This window comes from Squalius cephalus, assembly GCF_949319135.1.
Source record: "Squalius cephalus genome assembly, chromosome: 22".
Lineage (NCBI taxonomy): Eukaryota > Metazoa > Chordata > Actinopteri > Cypriniformes > Leuciscidae > Squalius > Squalius cephalus.
In genome coordinates this window covers 27,977,679-27,995,458 of record NC_137143.1, presented here as the reverse complement: position 1 = coordinate 27,995,458, position 17,780 = coordinate 27,977,679, and the positions used below count along the sequence as shown (strand labels likewise).

At 36.4% G+C, this 17,780-nt stretch overlaps 2 protein-coding genes across 2 annotated transcripts; both read right to left on the bottom strand.

Moving 5' to 3' along the window:
• Positions 1-1,425: 1,425 nt before the first annotated feature.
• On the bottom strand, positions 1,426-8,296 carry LOC307150589 (uncharacterized protein; the record flags this gene model as incomplete). Its single annotated transcript, XM_079857940.1, has 14 exons — positions 1,426-1,608; positions 1,723-1,772; positions 2,126-2,195; positions 2,294-2,345; positions 2,533-2,551; positions 2,690-2,767; positions 2,977-3,039; positions 3,163-3,213; positions 3,294-3,344; positions 4,031-4,084; positions 4,193-4,234; positions 5,291-5,587; positions 7,806-8,131; positions 8,292-8,296. 14 exons carry the CDS (start codon positions 8,294-8,296, stop codon positions 1,519-1,521), a joined length of 1,248 nt encoding a protein of 415 aa, XP_079714066.1. The 3' UTR covers positions 1,426-1,518.
• Positions 8,297-8,797: 501 nt separating this feature from the next.
• Positions 8,798-17,018, bottom strand: LOC307150588 (uncharacterized protein; the record flags this gene model as incomplete). Its single annotated transcript, XM_079857939.1, has 9 exons — positions 8,798-9,334; positions 9,408-9,497; positions 9,904-9,957; positions 14,531-14,569; positions 14,740-14,778; positions 14,886-15,185; positions 16,027-16,323; positions 16,405-16,491; positions 16,931-17,018. 9 exons carry the CDS (start codon positions 17,016-17,018, stop codon positions 9,237-9,239), a joined length of 1,092 nt encoding a protein of 363 aa, XP_079714065.1. The 3' UTR covers positions 8,798-9,236.
• Positions 17,019-17,780: the final 762 nt, after the last annotated feature.

Sequence of the window (17,780 nt, the reverse complement as noted above, 5' to 3'; positions counted from 1 at the left end):
ACAAACAGGTGATATAATTAATGAATAACCATGGTGACAAACTAGTGGCGGGAAACTGAGAACAAAGGAAAACTAACAAAGGCAGTAAAAACAGGAACTGAACACTATGAAAAATAAACCAAAACTGAGTATAACCGTAACATCTCTGTTATCCGTTTTCCACCAAAATTGTGCTGGTTCTCGTGCCAATTGTTTAAAGTCATACATTTTTCTCTCTAAAGCTCTTTTCACACTTGAAATAGTTAACCCTGGGTCATTCTAAACCGTGGGTAAACTGAATCCTGAGTTATCTTGCTTCACGTTTCACACTTCTCATAATTTATCCGGGGTTAACAATTAATCCTGAGTATTAATAAGCTGCCATTTTACACTGTATATTATTAAACCCTTGGTAAACATCCTTATTTACATATTTGCGGTGTCAGGGTAATTGATTGGATGAACGAGATATTTTTAAAGGCTTTAGCATTGCACATCCTCACTATATATTGCCAAAGTACTACAAGTTTATCCTGAACAGACCTTTCGGACTATAAATGTAAGAATGAAATGGTTTCTTCATAACTCCAATAGTCACGTTTCCCCTCAAATGCTGGAACTACTGTTTATACTCCACGCAATTTTCTGTGACTGTCTAAAGCACGTGAATTTGACAAATGCCATTCACTGTAAATGACATCCAGCTCCCCATCTCTGGATGTAAAATGGGTGGATCTAAACCAAACTAGGTCAAGCTCCAGTTCTGTAGACCTAGTTAGGTTTAGGGATAGAGGATAGGGTTATGGTGTGGCTGGACCTTCAAGCCCCACCCATTACATCCAGAGAGGCTAAGCTGGATGTCAGGCTCCACCCATTGGCTGTAACATTCTTCTAACACAGCAACATTTCACAAAACACAAGTTTGGTAATACAATGTGGGGTTAACACTGTAAAAGCAGGATTTCATAACCCAGAGTAAAAAGCGGTGCTGACCTTGCTTCTAAATTATAAGCGTGAAACGTTTCTTTACCTTGAGTTAAAAACAGGGTTTAGATAGACGATTGAAGACGATAACCCGGGGTTTAGCACAGTGTTGAAAAGCCCTAAAATGGACTAGATTGGACATGCCCCCCAACAGAGACAGAGGTCCAACCCCTAGTCTCACAAAGTCCTGTCAGAAACACTGTATAAACACCACTGACCCTTGCAAACTCCTCCAAAACACGCTTCTTCGGGCGGCATCCATTTTACACTCGGCAGACATGAATTTTCTTTACTGAAATTATGAAAATATGTTTGTGAAAAAAAAAAAAAATCATTCATCATTACATGTTTTAATTCGGCTTCAGTTCCCAAGCACTTCTCACAAGGCAGTATTGGGCTAGAGAGCCTTGCCAGAGAAAGTCTTCTGCATGGTCACAGAGGTCACAATGCATTTCACGGCAAACACTAAATTATGAAAATAAAAACCTAGTTGTCAGCAAGTAAAGATAGTTTATTTATAATGAATTTACATAATAAAACACGACTTGAGGCTCATCAGTGCATCTTCACCAAACTGTAGACTTGATCTCCTGCGTTTGAGTGAACTGGTTTGTCAGGGATCGTGCAGTACAGGTGGTAAACGTTCTTAAGGAAGACAACAGAAAGATTGATGACGGACAAGATAAATGTTTGTAATCTGTTCATGATAGACTTCTCATTTGTTTATGTGGGTTTGTGGTGTGACTGTTCACATATTACCTCATTTTCCTCTGTATTGCCCTCTTTCTGTTGAGTATTGACCAAGACTTCTGTAAAGCAGAAGCGTCATTTCACTTTAAATAAGTTTTGACTGTCAAGAACAAGCTCTCTGTCATAAAGCTTTAATGTATTTTAAGCTTTGACACTTTGCACAGCAGAATCATCTCTTCTCAGACTCATTGTGCAACAGTGTTTTGATGAATTTAATATTTGTCCCACTTCTTCCATATGAGCTTATCGCTTAATGCTGATCTGCTGAAGACTTGAAAGAGGAAATGGTACCAGTTTCTGAGAAGCTGTGGTCACTATGGTGTTTTTTTAACTTTATCTGTAATTCTTGGTGACATCTGTTACTAAGTGTCACGTTATCTGAGATCATTTACTGAGAATGATGTTTTCTCACCTACAGAGATGGGCTGAGATGTGGCTGGTACAGAAGTGATCAGAGAATAAATCTCTGCAGGTCCAGAAGTCTAAAAGACAAGGAATAATTAAGGTCATTCTTACTCATTACGGTATTATAAATATTTATTAATTTGTGATTTAAAAGATTAATATCAAAGATACTCACCATACCAATTCCTTGACTGGGCACATCTGATTTTATTGATCTCATTTTATTGCTAAGAATCAAATATTGATCTTTATGGCATCTTTACATACATACATATAGAAAAGGTGCTAAACATTTAAACATACAGCTCCTATAGACTACAAAAAATACATTTTTTTTTTACTAAAATAAAACCTACAATTAGGGTTATTAAAGTTAACTAAAACTAAAAACTATTTAAAAAAAAAAAAACTTACTGTTTTCTTCTTTTTTTACCTAGAAAACAATGATGTACTGCATTATGTTCATTACTCCTTGACAGCATTTTGGTCAGCTCTGTTGTTTTAATGATAAATTCACATGATAATTTCTATATTGAACAGCATGGACTGTACAATTGTAAACTTTACTTACATGCAAACCAGCACAGACAGATGAATCCAGTCAAAATGACACCAACACCAGTGGAAACCAGCACTATAAACCATGTGTCTGTGTCAAAACCAACACATTATGATGTTATTATGTATTATGGTACAGTTTAAAACACAAAAGAATTGCAAAAATGAATGAATATGTAGATTTGTTTTACGTCTGTTGGATGCCTGGAAATAAGTAAATGTTCTACAGAGATCTGAACTAGAGAGAAAGCTATGGTCTATTAAATCATTTCAAATATGGAAAAGGATTCATAATAAAACCTGTATATTTTGGTGCGGGTGGATCTTTATGATCAGCTGTTGAAGTGTGAACACTAGAAACCACTGCAACAGAAAGAACTCAAATGACACATGATGAATATACACAGCAGTGTTTCAGTGTTTGATGAAGTCACTGTAAAAAGAATGTTCATTATATGGGTTGCTACAGATATTTATAAAAGTTACCAGTTCTGGTGGATGCTGGAGTTTCAGTAGTGGAAATGGCAGCCAATGTTGCTGAATTTGAAATGGGAAAATAATATGAATTATAATAAACACTATGAAAGAAAACTTTTATTGTCGGGTACGTTACTCACATGTTTCTGTGTTCGTTTGTGAAGTTTTTTGAGTGGATGTTGCTGTTGAAACTGAAGTAAGAACATCTTTAGTTGTATTTAAAATAAACATTGTCTTTACAAAGACTGGCAAAAAAAATTTCATGTTGTTCTGAATTAATCATTTCAGTAATAACCATGATAACAGGTAATTGGAAAATGGAGGATAGGTACGGTGGCCTAGAGAGCTCAACTCACTGCAACTGAAGAAAACATGCAAATACAAAAAACACCTGCAAATTATGAAAACACTAGTTTTACAATGTGTGCTCCAAATACTCACAACACAACCAAATACAGAAACGCAAATAGCACAGACCACAATGGACACATGTCCACACACACGTTTTGTGAAACTAATGAAGATGTTGTCTTAATTTGCAGGTGTTTTTCTATTTGCATGTGTTTTCTTCAGTTGCAGTGCGTTGAGCTCTCTAGGCCACCGTACAAACATATTGGATGAAACATGCAATGTTCATAAACAATTAGTAGGCCTGTTGAAAAAAGCAGCACAACCATAAGCCTTGACTTTCTGAATTCTCTGTGTACTTCCCGCTTACCTTAAAAGACTACCACTATGAGTTACAGATGTACAGAATACAGATAGGCCTGCTTTGAAAATGGATCCGTTTTATTTTTTAATTCTGACTGTTGAATCCACCATTTTAATTGCACACATGCAGGGACTTTTACCATTAATGAAGATTAAAAGAACTTACACATGGTTTCATTTGCCTTGTTTGTTTGCAGGTTTGACTTGGAATGGAGGTCTACTAATATTTAAAAAAATAAAAACACAGCAAGGGGGATCAATTTTCAGAGGGCAATTGTTTCTCAAACTGAATCTACAATAACCAGAAAATATGTTTTTACTAACTTACTAGTCATGGCTGTTGTAGTATGTGCAGTGGGGGTTGTCGAACCTGCAGAGACAATTTACCAGCATTATATGGAGTCGTTTTACATTATTTGTGAACTTTTTTTTTTTTTTTTTTTTTTTTTGAAGGTACAGATCTCACAAATACAAAATACCATGTCACATACTTGTGATGTAACTTGACACCACAACCCATACTGGTTCACGTTAATATATTAATAAAAACTTACTTTGGACGGTCACTGGATCGGGCAAATTCAACAAATTTCACAGTGTAGTAGCAGGTTATTCTCACAGATGAACTCTGACCTTCTGACCAAATACTGATCTGAGATCCAGTGAGTGAGAGCTGACATGATGAGCTCTGTTCTGTATTATTTTCTCTGCCATTTATGTAAAAGACACTTCTCCACCATGTTCATTTTATTGCCATTGTTTAAAAATCATAATTAATCAAGTCATAATTTTGTCAAGCATTCTGAAAGTTTTATTGAAATACTTCTGACTTCAACATTTATTTAACATTAACATGTATTTTTTGTAGTCACAGAGTTCAAAAGGTGCTGCAGAACAGAATGACACAATCAGCTTAGATTTGTCAGACATAGTCTGGCTCTCTTCCTTCCTGCCTAAATATATCAGATTGTTCACTTGCCAGTTACACAGAGGTCAAGTGTTTGTCTGACTTATTTATTATGTGTAAGAAGATTTCAGTACTGATTCAGTAACAGCATCCCACAACTGTTGTTTCTGACTTCATGGATGATAATGACCTACAATTAATGAGTCTCAACACACCACAGGGATTATGATTAACCATATTCAACTCTTTCCTATATTTACAGTAATATATTCCATACAGTGTTGTATTATACAGCGTATTAAATGGGTCTTTATAGAATAATATCCATCCAGAAGTGCCCTAGATGGAATACAGATATCATTCATATTTTCTCTTTTTTTTTTGTATATGACTTTCTTTAATTGATCAAACTTTCATAATATTCTAATGACCTACATAAATCATATTAGCTTGAGAAATCTACAGGTGTCTCTGAATAAAAATGTAAAAAAAAAAATGATTACAGTAAAAAGTCCTCACCTCTGATGGTGTGTGTGTCACTGCGCGGTGATCTGATCTCAGGTTCAGTGTTATTGTAATAATCACAGCTCAGATTTCTGCTGTTCACTGATCGTGTGTAGAGTTCACTATGAGTTAAATAAAACACACAATGATATTCTCCAGACTGTCTCTTCTGAGAGGCACTTCTGTGCAGAAGACCATCCTCAGTGTAGAGACTACAGTTGAACTCAGCTCTGACTGAAAGTGGTATTTCACAGGCTATGTTGATCTGGACATCATCATCACTAACACTGATGAAGGGTTTCTGAAGCGAACCTGTTAAAGTCAAATAATCACAAATTTGAAAAAACAACAACATTGCAATAACAGGTTCTAACCCAGAAGAACAGCAGTGAAATATCTCATTTAGAACCATCTCTGTGGAATGAGATGATGGTTTATTAATCACATTTACCATAACTTTTTATCCCATGACAGAAACAAGCTTCAGTTCTGCAGTTTCAAAACTGCCTCAAGTAACACCCAGAATTATGTTCCTATGAACGTGCAGATGTAAATACATACAGTGGATATTCCAAAGGTGTTGACATGACAAAGTCCAATTAATATAGCCAAATATTGGCTTAATCAGGTTATTGCAATAGTGAATTAATTTTCATGACATAGCTAATGTAAAAGTAATATACCTTAAAGCAGAGAGTTTGTAGGTTCGTGGGTTTGCTTTGTTCTACTAAAACATGTACAGTACTAATCACACATGCTGAAATATTTTTGATTATTGACAATTAACAATTAACAATTAACTGTATTTTATCGACATACAACAGAGATCACTTACTGTCAGACTGAACCTCCATAAGAAGCTGAAAAGCAATGAAGATGAACAACTCCATTACAGCGAGTGTGAGAAAAGAGAGGAGTATCACACAATAGTTGAATTAGGAAGTAACACATTAGACCACAGGAAGTAATTTAATGCAGTTCTATGAAGAACGCACAGCATGAGACGACATGTTCAGCAGATCTGGGCCACTAGTAACATTTTTTGTAGGCTCACAGACTCGGAAAGAAGCTTTATAAAAGTAAAATTTAAATGTGGCAAAAATAACTGAAACATTAATAGACTTTATGAAAGACTAAATCATAATATAAAAATTAATAATGTGGAATAGCTACATTATTCACTCAGTGGTTACTTTATTAGGAACATGCTGTCACATAAAACCACTGAAAGCGAGTTATAGTTAAGAACTAATGTGCAGTTTTATTCGATGAACATGAGCAAAATACAAAATAAAAATGACTCGACAACAATGGGCACCACAAGCAAAGCTAGACCAAAAACACTGGTAACATGAGGGCTATTTATACACAAGGACTAATCACTAAACAAGGAACACCTGAGAGCAATCAAACAATGAACCAATGAGAAAACAGGACACATGACCAGAACAACCAATGAGAACATGACACATAAGACTTGAGGTGTGTTCGACATCGGCTGCGGCTGGATGTAACCGAATGGCGAGAGTTGCCGTGTACAGGCGGGGAGGAGCTGAAACAGACACTTTCTGCTTTCCCTAGTGACTCTTGCGCTGCGTTTACATACTTTACCACAGCTGAAGTGAAATAAATGCAATATTTTAATATCAAATACACAGATGTTTCAGATAGGCCTACGTTTCCATTTAATACTTTATGTACTGCTTAATACAGCGCCTGTTTGTACAAGAATAAAGTTCAACATAAGCCTATACTATTTAAATACCAATGTAGTGGGGTCTACGTTTTTTTATCAGTTTTATTTTGATAAACATGACAAAATATAACATCGCGACTACATGCAAAGAGCTTTTACTGTTATAAAAAGATTATTTGTGAGCATTAGTGGAACAGAAGGTATTGGAATAAACACGAAACACACGTGATCGTTGTCATGCGGTGGATTCGGCCAATCGTGGAACAGTTGTGTCGTCATCAGAGCTTGTGCAGCCGCTCTGGAGAAGCTGCGCAGAATGAACCAGCTGGCTGCTCTCGAATCGCTCTCGCGGTACTTTGATGGCATAAGTCACAGTCACGTGACGTCGGCGCTGTCTCAAGTTAGACACAATTTCTAACCGGTGTGGTGAAGTGCTGAGTCCCAGCTTAGGACCCAAGCAAACTGACTATTCTAAAGTAACGTTTTCTGGCATACACTGCTTCAAGTCAGCCACCTGTATGAAGTCTAAATTAAAAGTATAAATATAAATTAAACTAAGTATTTAAAACTGATTTACAAAAAAATTAAACTAAAAATCCTTTCAAACCAGTAAATCCAACAGCTCTTTTCTGTTGAATTAGCAAGGCCACATTAAAGTATCTTTATTGGACAGGGCTAACTATTACAGTCCCCTATATTTACCAGACATGGGAGAAGGAATCTGGAGAGAGACGCTATCCGCCGATGTCTGCTGTGCGCATACCTGACAGAAGCGTTGATGGCCACTGCAGAGACTGAGCACTCACCCACGGCAGGAAAGGAGCCTGAGCCCACCGCTGGAGAACGTGTTGATGCAAACCACGGACCCTGAGCCCATGCCAATGCCCACAACAGAGCCAGAGCTTGAAGCCACGTCCGTCCCGTAGCCGAATGTCGCTGCCCAGTCTGACCAGGTGTGTGTGCCGACTTCTACATATGAGCCAATGGGAAATAGAGAGGAGCTTGAGGATGATGACAGCCTTCCTCTGCTGATTCCACACAGTCCAGAGCCTTTATCGCTGCTGGCCCTGTCCAGCACACAACCCTCATCACCGTTGGTTCTGCCCAGCTCAATGACTTTTTCAAGGCTGGTCCTGACCAGCTTAAAGCCTTCATCGCCTCTGGTCCAATTTGCGCACTGTAAAAAGCTTTACGTAAAATCAACAGTAACTTAATGGCAACAAATGGCCAGCAAGCTTCTGTATTATATACCACAGTAAAATTACTGTAAAACTAACTACAGTATAGTTTTAAGCATTTGCTTACTGTAAAATAAAGTACAGCATTATACTGTTATTTTTTTTATTATTTTATGAATTCTTAATTATTTTATTTATTTTACTGTTATATAGTCAATAACACCACTTATTGCTTCACATCAACAGCCTTATTCAGGTTTCATCTTTTATATTTCATAGTTGAACTTAAATGTAATATACAGATTTACCAGATCTGGTGTTTTCTCCAAAATTAAAGCTCAAGGGTTTATTTCTTGCAAGTGAAGAAATTAGGACAAAAGTATTGTAATTTTCCTATACTATAGTGTAATGTAAAATATACTTTTGAAATATTAATTTTCATTTATACAGTACATTTATACGCTATATGGATTTTATGTCCATACATTTCATTTTATGTCCGATTTTACATTTTATATGTACTTACATGTTTTTGTTCCTATGTTCCCGCCAGAATTAGTTGTCATGGTTACTCGTTATGTTACTAATTAACACACTTGCTTTGTATTGAGTTCGTTTACCTGTGTATTAAAGTCTTTCAGTTCAATTCAAACAATTAACATGTTTTTATTGTAGCATTTTTACAGTCTTTTAAAGTTAAAATTACAATAATTTTTACAGTGACTACAAACTCAACAAGTAGGGCACTAACATTCTGTGGTTAAAATGCAACTTTATTGTTAGCAATCAATAGTTATTAAAAAAGTGTAAAAACTATAGAAACTATTGCTGATGCTTTAAATCTAACATTGAATGACACTGAATCACTAAAGTCTATAGAATACTTGAAGAACCTTCAGTAACATTTAACATATTTTACCAATAGAAAATATTTTTTCTCTCAAAATCAAAATGTTAAAAGAAAAAGCTCCACAGATTCTGCCTTGGCCTGCTGATCAGTATATGAATTCAGTATAGGCTACTATCATTATTTCTGTACAAATCATTTTTCTCTTTAGAGGTGCAAGAAGGGAAGAAATGAAACGGTTCATCCATGTTTTGTGGAGCACACAGAGGAAGTTAACAGAGATGTTGTTTCCACATGGCAGGAGCTGTAGATCACCTCTGTGAGAACGTCATCAGAACCTGCACACATACACTTTATTATTATCATATGTTTCTGTATCACAGAGCTCAGTTTATGCATATGTAAACTTACTGTCAAAGTGGCAGAGACAGATGAATCCCATGAGTCCAGACAGAAATAAACCAATACCAGTGAAAACCAGCACTACTAACAGCCATGAGCCTGTCAAAAGACAAAAATAAGACTTTAATACATGTTTATATATCAGATATATAATGTCCAGATTTTTTTATTAAATTAATTTGAAATTAACAAGATAGATGATCATGAAAGGAGGACATTTTAATGTTTTAGTTTTTACAAATGTTCAGAATATCAGTTTTGTATTGTGTTGTGAGTGAATGAACAATCTTCAGAGTGAATGTGATCAATAGGAGGAACAGCTGCAACAGAACATACCTCAGATGAAATCATATTACAATAAAAAAATTAAAAAACTGAACTACTGCATCATGATTGCATACATCAGTGTTTCTAGATGATCTCACTGTCAGGAAAAGGATTCTTCTCATTTAACATTTAAAACAGATTTAATATTCTCTTATCAACAAAGCAAAAATCCACTTACATGCTTCTGACTCTCTGGTGGTTTCAGGCAGAGCAGAAGCTGGTGTGAAAACAGCTGATAGAATCAACAGTGTGTCAGAGTGGGATGAGATATGAGAGATATGAAAATATTAGCCTAAAATCAGTTACCAGTGATCAATAATACAGTTTAGCTGTAGTTTTACTGTATAACAGCAACTAATCAAAGTACTTAAGAAAGCTACGCAATAAACTAAGAGAGAATCATTTTCATATTTAAAGTTATATAAAGTGAAATAAGCAAAATGCCTCTGTGTGCTTGTCAAGTATGATTTATTTTCAAAATAAACTTCACTACACTTTTGGCCGTCAAAGTTTCACCAGTAGAGGTCGCTGTTGAAGCTGCAAAGAGAATTCAACAAGGTCAAAGGAAGCATTTAGTTTGGAAATAAAACTATTTGGTTGTGGCATTAATACAGTATAACATACAAGAATACAATATAAATATATTTAAAAAACTGAAAAGTGAGAGCCATAGAGCCGTCAAATCTCCAATCGCTCACGGTTCTTTGTCATTCACCGATCGGTTTGGGCAACACCGCTTCATGTCGAACACACCTAAAAATGAAGAAAAACCTAATCACGCCCCTAACCCCCTGCAATTAATATTCTTTTAAAAAAATGATTTTATCCAATTTTATCAAATAATTGGTGGGTGTGTCAAAAATGTCAGCCCAATCAGCAGCAACATGTATAGCCGTCGTTTAAAGTCGTTTATAAATGTGTCCGCTGCAGCTCGGTATACACAACACTTGAAGATATTAGAAGACATGTTTGTCGTAATAGTTTTTTAGTAAAAATATAGCATATCAACAATAATGATAAGCCTAATAGGCTACTCACAATAAAAATAATAAGGTCATATCGATCATAACACAGTCTCGGAGGTAAGAAGTGGATTATCCTTCACCTGAAATGTTTTTCTTTTCATCCTGAAATGCGAGGCAAATGTTGGATCACAATAATTAGGAACCACAGTTTCCACAAATCCCTTCACTCGATTGGGATGTTCTTTTATTCTGGACGGCAAAGGCAGTGACTGAAACATGTCGAGCGCATTTTGCAGTATTAAACACGTATTTATACCGACTTTTTGTCGGGGCTAAACGCAGCCCTGGTGCGAGTGAGTGGAGGCGGGGTTAATTTTCTAAATACTAAATTTCAAGGAATAAACGTTTAAATATGTCATTTTGGTGGTTAAAGGTGAGTTTTAAGGGATAAATTAGTGACTACAGGGGGACTTTAAGAACTACCTTTCTCATTTGTACTGCATCTGTACCACAGGTGAACTTATACTATTTTAATTAAAATTAATTATTACTATTTTGATTAAAAATCCAATTATTTATTTATGCACCCCCGCATTGTGTGTTCATATTATAATAGTTTCAAATATTAACACTCACATTTAGCTGCATAACTATAAAAAAAATCTCTGCTGTAAATCTGTGCAATATGCAGTACTTCAAAAATGTATAAAAAAAATACCTAGCAGAGAAGTGATATGAACATTTATTGCCTGAATATGCTCTTGAGCACATGAATAATAATATTTGCTATAGATTGACATAATAACATCTGTTTAAGTAAATACTTTTTTTTTTTAAATCACTTTACTAAAAGTGGCACTGATTTATCTGCTGGGTAAATTAATACAAGCTAAATCTCGAACAGTGTATCATTTATATCAGCAACATATTTCGTCATATCGCCCAGCCTTAAAACTGCTCAATAATAAAGCTCATACAATACAACTTTTTGTAAAGCTGCTTTGAAACTATTTGAATTGAGCGCTATACAAATAAATTTGACTTGACTTCACTTGATATAGACCTAGCTCTATATAGGCTAGCCTATATTAAGAATTTGTTCCCCAGATTTAGCAGAATGTATAGCCTATCACCTACACGCCGTTCTGCCTGAATCAATTGTTTGTACAGTAACTTCATCTAACTTGATTCGTATTGATCGTTACTGAAATCGGCATGTTTATCACTTAATGTTTCTGTAGCCTACGGCCAAACAGCGTATAGATCATTCATAACGTCTATGGCAAGCCGTTTTAACATTTAATCTATTTTCATGCTACTAGTACTTATTTTTTTAGACACTAGTATCTATTTCATTAAGTAGCCTACTAGTACTTATTCATTAGATACTAGTGCTTATTCTTTAGGCACTAGTAACTTTTTAAAGATACTAGTAGGGGAGCGCGGGGCACAACCTAACGCGGGGTTAGTTGTAACACACTTGTTTTAAATACTTCCGCACATGCTTGGATGACGGAACTTTGTTTATTTACTAGTTGCCATATCAACACTATATAGAAAAAAAAATCCGCCAAAATTATTTTCTTTTTGGAAGATATCCATAGACATTTATTAAACCATAGCAAAAGTAAATTTCTTACTTAAGTTAATTTTTCATCTCTATTTTTTGTGTTTATTTAAAATAAGACAAATCTGATATTATTTTAATCTCCGATATGTTATTTAACAGTTGAGATAGTTCTTTAATGCTTCGCTAACTAGCAGAAGACACTAGCAGGGTTTAAATCCCAGTTGTGCAGGCGGGGGCATGTTGTAACACTGCGTTACAATGTGCCCCTATTAGAAATATGCTATTATATTCTATACTTTTATTAATTTTATTGAGAAAACGTGAGAAAAAGGTGAATAAAGACTGAGAGTCAATGTCCAGAAATTACTAATTATTTATTTGTTTTGAACTATGTTGTATAGCTGTGTTTTCATGTGTTCGTAGTCAAAACTCAAAAATGAGTTTCTATTTAATTATTAAAAATTGCCATTATTTTATATGAAAAAGTTTTTTAATTGTATTTTATTTAGAAAATATTTTAGTTTGTTTTGTATATTTTTTTTATTAGATCAGATAACATTTTAAGCTGTCATATGTTATGTTACAATGTGCCCCACACATGTTACAATGTACCCCACCTATGGGGCATGTTGTCACATTTCACTTCCATTCTTTCGGGCTATATCAAGAAAAAAGTATATACTGTATTAATAAAACAAAAACACATAATTGTACTAGACATGTGGGAAATTAATGTGGGGAAAAAATAAATACTCTGAACCATAAGTAGATTTACACAAACTGAGAAAGTCAAAAAGCGTTAGGTTGTGCCCCGCTCTCCCCTACTTATTCATTAGATACTAGTTCTTATTTATTAGTACTTATTCCAATAGTGTCTAGTATTTAATCATAACTAAAATAGAAAAAATAGTGCTTATTTTTTAGTTACTAGTAACATTTTAGATCAAAGATATCCTTACCTTAATAGATACTTGCACTATTTAAATAATCATTATGCAAATAATATGTTGAATATTAATAAACCAACAACATATCAAAGAGAGATGACACAGGAAACAGACTGAATTGCACAAGGCCATTTTTATAATAACGATATAATAATAGCCTACCTTTTTAATGGTATTAGAGTAAAAAATATATATATATATAATGAATAGAAATATAGTGCATATACTCTTATTTTCACATGACTCGCATTCTTAGACACAGATTCATATTCTGAATTATGAATGCTCTCCAAAAATCCCAATCTCTGGGTATTGTGGTTGTTTGGCTGGTGGGTCTGAACTGGTTTTTGGATACTTAACTGTTGTTTGGATTTTATTAATGGCAGTTAAGTCTTTATTATAGCCTACTCTACATTCAAAACAATAAATGTCATATTAAACATATATCTTTCCTTGTGTTCATGCTAATCAATTAGCTAGATAAACCAACAAAGCCAGTAATTTACGAAAAAACAATCTTCTATAGCCTTAGTTTAGTCTGCATTACCATATGAACTCTGATTGGATGGTTGAGAGTATACTCATGTTTATGTAATGATCTGTTAAAAGAAGATATCTCTTAATAATAAAATCCAAACATAAAGGAATGCGCATGCTCATGCCTCAAGCGTCTACTCTATGGCAATAAGATTTCTGTAATATAAACCAATGAAATTGGGTGTGGGCGTCAGTCACTCTTTTGATCTGGAGATTTTGATTCTGTACTGTACTGTGTAATAGCGCCCCCTACCGTATAACAGTGAAAACATGGATAGCCGGAAAATTCAAAAAGAGTAAAGATTTGAAGTACGCTACCAGTTGACTAGCCAACACAAAAAAATCTTATACTCCTAATTAGGATCATATCTGTTTTTTTTATTAATCTATATTTTTAAACAATGTAGGCCTAAGTTTAAAAGATTGTATGTAAAACTATGTGAAAAATTTTTTTTAGGCTACTCTATCAAAAGATGATCAGATTTAAATTTCAAATATTTAATTATACTATTAAGTAGGCCTATATCTTGATCAAAAGATTGAGGACAAGTATATGCCAAATATACTTAGACCTTTCTGTCAGTCAAGTACTAAGTGCAATATCAAGTATATTTCTGAGAAAAGTAGACTGAAAGTACACCTATATTTATTTTTAGTTTAAAAGAACACACTTGAATAAACTTCTCTTTTGTAAGGGTAATCATAGTCACATAAGAAAGCTGTGCAAAATACCTCTGTGTGCTTGTCAATAGTCTATGTTTTATTTTCAAATTAAACTTCACTCACAAGTTGTTTTAGCTTTCAAAGTTCCACCAGTAGAGGTCACTGTTGAAGATACAAAGAGAAATTATGCATTTAGTTTGGAAATAAAACTAGTTACGGTAGTTCTGGTATTAATATTAAAGCATAACATACAATATAACATAATATCAGAATTAGAATAATATACTCTATGAGAATCCTCTACAGGAATATTGAGACTTAAGGTTACTCACTTGTTTTTGTGGCAGTTGTTAAAGTTTGACCAGTAGAGGCTATCACACATTGGACAAATAAAAGTAAAGTAATTAATTTGTTTTTAAGAAAAGTGATTAAGTTTTTCTGTTGTAAATAAATAAGTTATGCATTAAAAAAAACTTACTCTGGATTGTTATTGTCACTGGATCGGAGTGAGGAGATGGTATGAGAACTTGTGACTTCTCCACAGTGTAGTAGCAGGTTATTCTCACAGATGAACTCTGACCTTCTGACCAAATACTGATCTGAGATCCAGTGAGTGAGAGCTGACATGATGAGCTCTGTTCTGAGTAACTGCCTCTTCCTTTTATGTAAAAGACACACTTCTCTATCTTCAGATCTTCAGTATTCTCACAGCTCAGCTGAACTGTGTCTGTTTCCTTAATAACTGAAGCAGATGATGTTAACTTGGCCTGAGGAAGACCTAATGAAGAAGAAAGAAAAAGACTGAGTAATGACCTAAAAAGCAATGGGACATCTTGATTGCTTGGTTCATATTTAAAAATAGCTGGCAGAGAAAACTCATTGATCCAACCAGTCTCATTGCTATTTTCAGGATTCACAAATGTTTGAATTTTCATTACTTTTCCATGATTTTCCAGTCATTCATGAATGTTAGATTATTGGATAATTACAGAAATATTTGTATTAATTATTATCATTATCTGATGTTAACCACATTTGGACATGTTTTACCTCTGCATTTTACAAATACAGTAAAAAAAAAAAAAAAAAAGGTTTGTTTTTTGTTTACTAATTTATTTACTATTAGGCAATAATTAGGCTACTGTCAATCATTAAAAAAATTTAAACCAGCCGCTGATGAACATGACGAGGATCTCACACACGTCTCATTTACTCACAACTCTTTACGTTCATTTAAGACTTTATTTAACTCATTTAATACTGCTCTTATATTATAAGGATACTCGACAAAACGGACACTTTGGCACAATTGTGTGTATTATTGTTCGTTCAAGCGCGAAAGAGAACTGCATTCTGGCGCGCTCTAGCTGTGCGCATGCACCGTGCACGATACTGGTGTGCGTCTTTCTGTGTGTGTGTGTGTGTCACATAGACAGCGCGTTGTTGTCGCGCTTGAATGGTTTAAAAGCATTTGCATGAATAATAGAGGGATCAAATAATGTAACGCTAGCCAAAGGATAACGCGTTAAACTGGACAAAAATTAATCGCATGCGTTAACATTGACAGCCCTAATTATAATATAAATATAGCTTATAGGCCTAATGTATGAAGTCCTCACCTCTGATGGTGTGTGTGTCACTGCGCGGTGATCTGATCTCAGGTTCAGTGTTGATGTAATAATCACAGCTCAGATTTCTGCTGTTCACTGATCGTGTGAAGAGTTCACTATGAGTTAAATAAAACATACAATGATTCTCTCCAGACCGTCTCTTCTGAGAGGCACTTCTGTGCAGAAGAACATCCTCAGTGTAGAGACTACAGGTGAAATCAGCTCTGCCTGAAAGTGGTATTTCACAGGCTATGTTGATCTGGACATCATTGTCACTAACAGTGATGATGGGTTTCTGAAGTGAACCTAAAGTGAAATAATCCAGAGTTATTAAAAACATTGTAATAACAGTTTGTAACGCAGAAGAACATCAGTGAAATCTCTCACCTTGAACCGTCAATGTAACAGCAGGAGAATGAGATGATGGTTTATCAATCCTGTATTCAGTTATTGTGTAGAAGCAGTAAATGTGGACTGATGCAGGAGATTTTACATCTGCCCATCTGAGCACTTCAGCACCAGTGAGATCAAGCTGGTCCTGCCCAGTCTTCCTTTGTTCTGTTTTCCCGCCACTCCTTGGTTTCCATGGTTACCCTCATTAGTTCATTTGTATCACCTGGTTCCTCGTTAGTCTTGTCAGCTGTGTCTTGTTTCCCTGATCTGTTCTCCCCTGTATTTAAGCCCTGAGTGTTTCAGTCTTCACTGGTCGGTCAATGTTGAATGTTAGGTTTTCTTTGTTCTGAGCACACGCTCCCTTTTGTTTGTATTTGTTTAATATTGAGAATTAAAACCTTGGAATTCATAATCTTCGTGTTCGTCTCCTACTTCATCCACCCAAGAAGCCTGACAGATTGACCGACCCTAAATAAAAAGAAAAGAAGATGGAGATCTGGAAGCAGGCCTTTGTGGGAACCCGCCAAGCTGTGTTTAGGGGGATCCGTGGAGGTCACAGGGGAGGATATGGGCGATATGGGGCCAGACACTTTTTTCAGCACCAACATCCCCACGTCCAACCAGAACCTGAGCCAGTCGTCTGCAGAATCAAACACATCTCCAGAGATGATGACTTCTCTGATCTCCCTCCTCTCATCAGTCCAGCCGAGCCTGCACTTCACGCCAGTCCAGCCGAGCCTGCACTTCACGCCAGTCCAGCCGAGCCAGCACTTCACGCCAGTCCAGCCGAGCCTGCACTTCACGCCAGATCTGCCGAAGCCAAGGCAGTATGCGTCATGCCCGCCGCGCCTGAGACAGTGAGCGTCATGCCCGCCGCGCCTGAGACAGTGAGCTTCATGCCCGCCGAGCTAAAGACTGACAGCGTCATGCCCGCAGAGATTTTGTTTTCTTTTATTCCGCCGAGCTTGAAGCTCCCTTCGCCGCTGGTTCTGTCCAGCTCAAAGCACTCTTCGCCACTGGTCCTGCCCAGCTCAGAGCCTTCTTCGCCGCTGGTCCTGCCCAGCTCAGAGCCTTCTTCGCCGCTGGTCCCGCCCAGCTCAGAGCCTTCTTCGCCGCTGGTCCCGCCCAGCTCAGAGCCTTCTTCGCCGCTGGTCCCGCCCAGCTCAGAGCCTTCTTCGCCGCTGGTCCCGCCCAGCTCAGAGCCCTCTTCGCCGCTGGTCCCGCCCAGCTCAGAGCCCTCTTCGCCGCTGGTCCCGCCCAGCTCAGAGCCCTCTTCGCCGCTGGTTCCGCCCAGCTCAGAGCCCTCTTCGCCGCTGGTTCCGCCCAGCTCAGAGCCCTCTTCGCCGCTGGTCCTGCCCAGCTCAGAGCCC